The following is an 8,513-nucleotide window of genomic DNA, read 5'->3' as shown; positions in this document are numbered from 1 at the left end:
TTTCCCCAAGAGAGGAGTTATAAACATTACTGTGATGAAGCAGACTTCTTGTTGTGTTAACTAACTTCTCCACTCTGGTTTCAGACTGCTTGGTTTTGGCACAATTCTTATTTTTTTCTTCACTCTAAGAAGGAAATTCTTTTTTGTTTCCTGTACAGTTGAGAGGAACTTTTAAGAAATACTGAATTTACTTTACTTAATGAAAATGTACCAGTAGGTTTAGATGGGGCATGTAATTAAATAATTATATCTAATAGTCTGCTTTTTTTTCTTCTGTATCATAAAAAGTTCTCTTGGGCACGTGAATATGTTGACTAGATTGTACTTTTTGCATTATTGTTTTTAATTTTAGTTACAGAAGTATTTCCTTATGGACTTTTGGTATATATTCCAGTATTTATAAAAGATCTGCTATCTTCACAGTGTTTTTCTATTTTTGAAGCTGTGGTGGTGCAGAAGAGTTATTAGCTTTATGGTGCATCATGAGGAAGAGCAATCTTCAAAAGGCAAAGAGGTGTCAAGATTGACTCTAAAATTACTACAATTAAATTAGAATTAGGCAGAATGATTTGGGAAAGCAGGTACTCTATGGATCACCATGGAAATGTGAAGGTCAGAGAATCTTGATCCAGAGAGTCCTGCTGAGACTTAGGGAACTCTCAAAACCTAACACTACTATTTTAGTTGTCTGGACTTTGAGAAGCATCATTAGAAAGATTCTGCATAAAAGCATTTGCTAATGGACCTAAATGCTTTTTTTTTTGTATGGGATATTACTGAAGAAAACCATTCTCAATCAAAAACTATGAAAGACTGCCTTCTTAGTTAGTGTTTTGGAGTTACAGACCACTGAGGGATTGACTCAATCTTTAAAATAAATGGATGAATTAATTTTGTTTAACCTCTCCCCGTTCTTTAGCTGGAAAGGCAACTATTACTGCAGAACCTGATGAGAGAGAGTCAAACAGCCATGCTGATTGCTTGGACACAGGAATTTCTCAAGTATTTTGGGACTTTTTTTGACTTTCTGCTGTACTTTAACAACTGGGTATGAAGTTTATTCCCTAACAGAAAATATAAATATATTACATTATGTATTTTGCTGGATCTTTCTTTTGCGTTACAAAAAATGGTTATTTTTATCCAGTAGTTGCTCAGAGATTGATCAAATGACAAAGGGACTCTGAATTCTGTCTGCTTTTGGATGTGTTTTGGTTATGTCTGTACTGAAGATTTATTTAAAAGCAGAGGCATGAGCTGACAATAAAATTATATATCTGAAGTACCAAAAGTCCAGTGTAAAATAAAAGTTATTTGTGGAAGAGGAGAGAATATTTAAAACCCATGCTATTTTTTTGTCTCTACTGGGATTTAATGAACTATTAGTGAGTAGCATATCCCCATCTGGATTTTTTTAATGCCGTGAACAAGTGGACATATTCTGAAGTCTACTCACTTAAATTTGAGTCAACTGACCCAAGGGAAAAAGAAGCCTGGCTAATAAAGCTATTTTGCGCAGGGAAGAACTTGCCCTACAATACTTTCGTTTGATAACATGTTTTTCTTGTGCTGTAACATGTTTAGAGGGAATGCAGGAAATACTTGTGGTTTTGTATATGAAGTGAAGACTAAATGCACCTTATGCATTATGGATTCTCTGTAGACTCAGATGTATTTGGGAATGAACACAGAATCTACATTGTTACGTTGCAAGTGGCTGGGTATATGTAATTGCACGTGCATGCTACATGAGTTAGATCATCCCATATTTGTTAGATATATTCCAAAATCACTATATGCATTCTTTTAAATACCCTTGGGTTGAGAAGGAAGGCAACCAGAACACAAATGTTTCTGAGGAAACCAAGACTTGTTCTTTGATCAGAGATTTTAGAAGGATACACAAATCCCAGACAGTCAAGGTCAGCCTAAAGTAACAGCGCTGATGTGCTGAATTTCCTAAATAATATTTTCCTTTTCTTGCACAGAGCAATAAAAAGGAAGAACCCAGCAGTTTTACTGCCTATACTTCTCTTAAGCTTTGTATTTTCCTATCAATATGATATGGGCTATGGGACACTGTTGCAAAGGATCAAAGGTATGTAAGTCTGTCCTGTTCTCACGTAGAACCAAGTTTCAGATAACCTGTTACGTTTTTTAAATGGCTGGGAGAAAACTTGTGATAGGTATTTTGGGGCATTTTTTTGACAGAAATATTATGTCTCTTTCTTTCCGTCTGTTAAAACCAGGTGTCTTGCTAGTCAAGAGTACTCACTGTACTTCTACAGCATTTCTTTTCAGTTAAGACTGTCATTTTCTCCTCTCGTTTCAAAAAATTTGAATGCTAAGGTTATAAATACAGATGATGTAAGAATTGCATATTTGGGAGAAATGACAGATCTAGTGATTTCCTTCTGTATGCCACTGGTTTTTTGGGGAAAGGGTTAGGGATTATAAGACAAATATAATTATACAAACATGAATCATGTCCTTACACCTTCATGACCAAACACAGTCATCAGCTGATGATCTTACTGCAATGTCCTGCTAAGACTGAAGAAAGGTGAGTCTCAGAAAGTGGGGTCTTGGCTCATAGTCGTTCCTTGTGTATCTGATTAAATGATGGCCATTGAGGTTTATGGAGGTGTATTTGTGTTAACCCTGATTCCTAGTCAAGGAGACCAGGTCAGTGAGTGTTGACTGTAAGTGAAGACAGCATCGGGCCATGGCCTGTCACCTTCACAAGCTGTCTTAGTTAACTAAGCTGGTTGTCTTGTCTGGTACTGACACAACCATGTTGAAAATTAAAATCTCTCTCAGCTCTTGGTGCTTAGCCTCCAGATCTAACACCTAGGTTTCCTAACTCTGTATGCTTCATTGAAAATAATGGTAGATTAATTACACAAAATGTGCTGTAGTTTCTGCTGTGTGCAGGTGCAAATACGTTTAGGTGATGCAGGAATGTATACCTGTGAACGCCTCCTCAACTGCATTAAATAAACTTCCTTGGTTTTTAATATGAAGAGTCTGCTAAGCATAGGGAAGAAACACTGGGTAGTTCTTGGAAATCAAAGTGTTGAAAAGGAGATTAGTACATACAGAGCAGCATTAGCACCTGGAATTAAGGATTTGTATGTAATGTGTTTACTGTGTACCCTGTGGTCCTGTATAGGTTGGAGAGGGGCAATGTGGTATCCTATTGCTTTCCAAACAGGAAAAGTCATCCTCATCCCTTCAGATCCATTAAGAGAATTTCAGCAGTATACAAGGCTTGTGAAAATGTTTGGCAGTAAAGAACCTGTGGAGCCAAATAGAAAATAAAATTGAATATGCCAAACTAACTGTTTTTTCCAGGAATTTTTTTTCTCCAAAAGAAATGTGGTAGATCCATTATAAACTTGTGAAAGCATTTGGTGTGGTATTACACAAAGATTAAGTAGTGTGAAGGACATGGAAATTAGTAGACAGGTAAGCATGAGTGTAAATAAATTAGGTCAAATTTTGTGTTTGAAAAGGAAGGTTAGGCTTTAGCAGGGTTATTAACAATATTCCTCAAGATTTGATCTGGATCTTCTTTTGTTTTATATTTGAAATTATGAGTCAAATCTTTGGGTGACGAACTTGATTATGTTCATTAACAGAGAAGAAATAAACTGTAGTGCAAGAAGAACTGATGATCTGGAGAAATGAGACAACAAAATAGGATTCTATTTGATAAGGTAAGCAAGAAACTAGGGACTAATAGGGATTTCTACCTCCAGAGCTCACCAGGTGGAAATGGTAGAAAAAGGGGAAATTTGGATGCAGATGAACACAAAATTGGTATAATCCAATAGTGGGATGAAAATGAGAGTTGAGCGAAGTCTAGAAACATCAAATGAGGTTTCCTAGTTCCATAGCATGGTTGAGGTTGGAAGGGACCTCTGGAGGTTGTCTGGTCCAAACCCCCTGCTCAGGCGGGATCATCTATAGCCAACTGCCTGGGAAAATGTCCAAAAGGCTTTTGAATATCTCCAGGGATGCATATTTCACAACCTTAGTACAAGTAGAGTACCGACGGGAAGGTGCAGGAAAATAATACCTACTGTGGAAATTTACATGTAATTTAGATCACTTCTGTAAAGGGAATCTGGAATTGTACTGAAGAGCTAAAAATATTAGGGAATGACAAGCTGCCTTGCAAGAGAAAAAAATGTGATATAATTTGTTTAGCTTTGTAAAAAGACATGAGAGATTTGGGTCTACAGATCCTACTTACAGGATAGGATAAAGGAAAGTAAGAGAAGGAAATTAAACTAATTACCAATATCAGCACTAGATTAAAAGGAAGTGGAATAGCCTGAATGAATCTGGTCTGGACATCAGGTTCAGGAGTTCATTTTTATTTTAAGGTTGAAATTACGTAGTTGAAGAGAAGGTTTTATGACACAAGTGACCTGCAGTCTCAATGCTTACTCTCAGTACTTGTCTGATCCCTGTGTTCACTCCCACGCCTTCACAACCATTTCCCTGCTTATCTATCAATTTGTTGGTGCATGCCATGCTTCATCTCTCTGGTGTAATATTGAATGTATACACCATTCCCTTTACTTTCTTTCTTTAACTGATCTCTTTCCTCCAAGGTATACCTATCATCAGCCTCATAGCCAGTTCCCTCTCCTAAGCTTATCTGCAATCATTTCTGTGCTGCATGGTGAACCTTGTATCTGAACTACCTTGATCACATATGTCGGCATCTGCTGCCCTTCATCATTTGGAATAGTTTTGTAACCCTGAGAGGTTTCATTCTCTTTCATTAGGCATTTTGTCTCTGATCTTGCTTACAGTTAATTTTTTCTTCTGTCTCTAGCCTACTTGTCCAAAAAATTATCTCATGATTTTAGTATTCTTCCACGCTGAAATACTGGAAGGGTGTTTTTTCCTGCTTTATATCTTGGGCTAACTAAAACCCAGTGTGAACATATAGGGGGAAATACCTGTTTTGAATTCTGCTTGTGCCGTTGTAAAGCCCCAAGTTACCAGGGCCATGTATAAAAACCTAATCTTTTGGGGGTGTCAGGGTTAGAGAACAGCCCTCAAACTATGTTTTCTGAACCTCTGAGGACACAAAGAATCAGTCATGGACCTGCTATCTGTGTTCTTGGCCTTGCTGTTTTGCTTTTCCTCCCAGTCCAGGCACACACTGCTGGTGTTTTTCACACAAATTATTAGAGGAGGGGAGGGATTTTATAGCCAGCCCTTAATTGCACAGGACTTCTCCAATAAGCAGTGGAACTCTGGCTTCCTTTTCTAAGATTTAGATAGCTGAGTCCTTGTGTCCTGAGCAGTGTGAGGAGGATGGTGATGGGGCAATGGGCTCTAGTATATATGAGGGACAGGCACAGAGATTTGCCTATCTACTTCTCTGTCATGCAAGAGCTTTTGCTATCTCCTAATCAGATGCTATATGCAACTGACTGATGTCATGGGAGTGGTAACCAGTGTTGGATATTACTGATGGTCCCAGGCACTGTAGTACTATCAAAATTGCAGATTTTGGCACTTGGACCTGTTTTATAGAATGACCATAATCTTGACTGCATTGCAATATTCAGTCAACATATCACATATAAATACAGTTCAAACGACTGCTGTAACAATCATGAAGCTGGGACTCAAGGCGTAGATAACAAGATTGTTGGCATTGTGCCAAATGGCATCAGCCAAAACAAATGCATTCTTTGCCTAATCTTTATCACTTCGTATATCACAATCAGACCACCACAACCTATGTATGATGTTCAGTCTGTATCTTTGTTTTTTGGATTCTCTATCCTAGATGTTCAGCCTTACTCAGACAATTCTGCCCTCTACAACTTTCCCCTGATTGCTTCATGTTTAGGTTACTGTCTTAGCAAATCTTTTTGTGAGCAGTGTGCTTTGACTAATGTTTTCTCAAGTCCTGTGCCACCCACATTCTGACACCTTTTAGGCCTCCCCCTGAGGCAAGAAGAAAAATTGTGCCAAATTTTGGTACAGCTATGATTCTGTGTACAGGTTTACTTTTTAAAGCTTATGTACACCTTTATGTGTATGTCTGATCCACTTTCTTCTCATATGCCTAATTACCCCATCAGTCCAAAATTCCTTAGAGGCAACTTTGCTGTTATATTGACATCAGCTTGCTTGTAAAATACAGAGCTATGACTTGCTATTTTGCTATTGTGGTCTGAACAAGAGTGGTTTCTTAATCAACCAAAATCAGTTTAAGGCTTTTTTTCCCTTCCTTTGCTTTCTAACTGTAAGGCTGAGGAAATTGACTTTTTTCTTTTTTTTTTTTTTTTTTAAGGTGAAGAAGAGAACATACTTGACACACAGATCACTTTGCTAGAATTGCCAAAAGGACCTCTCACTTATAAAGATTTGGAGAAAATTAGAATATCTCAGAGTAAATTCTTCATAGAAAAATAGGAAGATGTTATTAAAGCTATATATCTGAAACGTGATTATAATACTGCATTTCAACATAAATAAATAATTTAAAAATTTGATAAGAATATGAGCTCTTGTAAAATCAAAATTTAATTAATTTTTAAAAATCAGTACTTTCTAAAACAATTGTTTTCATATTATATGTATCTCTTAGAGATATTCATTTTTGCTGTAGCATATTTTCCTTGTTTATAACGAAATATTGAATTTGCATTGTCTATTCAGAGTCTGAAAATAACTTTCACCTGTAGTAAAAACATCTGGTGCTGACCAAACTCAGTGTAATCAATAAATATACGGTAATTGGTAGTTATAAGTTTGTATAAATATATAAATTATATAAATAAATAAATATAATTTTCAAATATATTTCAGGATACACAGCTCAATTTGAAATCAGGAGCAGGCAGTCAATTTCTTTGAAAAATAAGGCACTTTTTTTATTTGCTGTTCTTTAGGCAGTGAGTTCACCATCTCTGCTTCAAATTCTGGAATAAACAGCTTTTATCAGAAGCAGGTTCAGAAGTAAACACATCACTTGCTAACTATGTGCTTTACTTTTAGGGAAAACTGTGTTAAAGTATGAGCAGAGATAGTTTCTGAAAAAGAGAGAACAAATTATGTAGCTATTTCCTGAATCTTTTTCATGCTTGTTCGACATTCTGAAACTCAGGATAATTTGTTTTTTGATAATTGGAATCAGAGTTTCACTACTAAGATGAATATTAACTTAGGCTAACAGCAAGCAAAATTATTAATGTATGTTTTTATAATGAGTAGATCCAAGTGGACTTAGGAGTGCTGAAAAACTGCAGGATTTTTTGCATGCCTTTACTCTAGCCTGATATATACTCAGAATATAATTTCAGTATACTTTAATGTTCTGATGTCACACTTGGAAAAAAATGCATCTTTCTGTATTGGAAATCTTATTTAGAAGCAGATTTTGTTGTGTTTCAGATGGATATTCTTCTAGCATTAATGAAATTGTGTAATGAAAAACAAATGCTGAAAAAGCATCCAAAAATTAATTAAGCCTAAGCCTGTACTGACAATTTGTTGACTCAAAAATTAAATTTCAGCTGGAGATAATGTCCCAAATATGATTTTGAAGACTACTTAACTAAAATTAGAATAAGACAGGTAAATATATAATGAAACAAAAGCTTCTCAATAGAGAAGAAATTAATAGCACTGTTTCCACAGTGACTTCTGAAAGTGCATTCACTTCTGCATTCAGTCACTTCTGTAATTGCTTCTGTCGTCTACATGTTAACAATGTATACAGTCTGTAACTGATTTCAAAAGTGATGTTTTAATATTCAGTGTAATAAAATGGGTTATAATATCTTGTTTGATAATAATGTCTTGGTGTACACTTCAACTGTTTAAGATTTTAGGCAGTGAAATTTTCTTGGATGGCGTGCCTCAGCTCAGCCTGTGGTGCTACACATGTTCTGTGAACACACAAAATGCAGCTCAAGACTACCTCATATTTTTGCCTTTCCTGTAACATAATCCCTCACCACTTGCTGATGTATTATGTACTACTCCTAGAACAAAAGTACTCTACTTTCTTGTTTCACTTTGAATAGCAGAGTGTCTGTTATGTTTCCTCCAAGTTCTGAAGTCCACCTTGCTTTAATTTTGAAGAAGTTGATAACAGTCTTCTGTGTTTTGATATCTGTCATCTATTGATACTCCTTCTTCCAAAAAAGAAAAACAATTGAACCAGCTTTTTGGGGTATTTCTATGTCTCCATCTGTGCCTTTTTGCCCACATTTTAATCCTGTGAAAGACATTTTTACAAGATAAAAGTTTTAACAGTCCATACAACAGTTTTGCTTATAAATCTTAGAAAATTAGGAAATGGCCTAATCATATCCACTGTGAATTAGGAATCTGTGGTCTCGTGACAGATTCCTGGCTATGGTGTTGGATCAAAAGCCAGTGTTAAAGAGGGAAAAATAATGGTTCAGATAGCAGTTTTAGGGGATAATAGGGTAGCTATGTATTACTCCATCCAAACTAAATTTTATTTC

The 8,513-nt window shown here is 36.0% G+C and overlaps 1 protein-coding gene across 1 annotated transcript; it reads left to right on the top strand.

Annotated features, from left to right (window-relative positions):
* Positions 1 to 564: 564 nt before the first annotated feature.
* Positions 565 to 6,450, top strand: PLGRKT (plasminogen receptor with a C-terminal lysine; the record flags this gene model as incomplete). The annotated part of the gene is made up of 4 exons (XM_082301667.1): positions 565 to 612; positions 920 to 1,032; positions 1,989 to 2,098; positions 6,329 to 6,450. 4 exons carry the CDS (start codon positions 565 to 567, stop codon positions 6,448 to 6,450), a joined length of 393 nt encoding a protein of 130 aa, XP_082157793.1.
* Between the last annotated feature and the right edge of the window lie 2,063 nt (positions 6,451 to 8,513).

This window comes from Coloeus monedula (genome assembly GCF_965178545.1).
Source record: "Coloeus monedula genome assembly, chromosome: Z".
In the NCBI taxonomy this organism is placed as follows: domain Eukaryota; kingdom Metazoa; phylum Chordata; class Aves; order Passeriformes; family Corvidae; genus Coloeus; species Coloeus monedula.
This window is presented reverse-complemented; position numbering and strand designations above follow the sequence as displayed.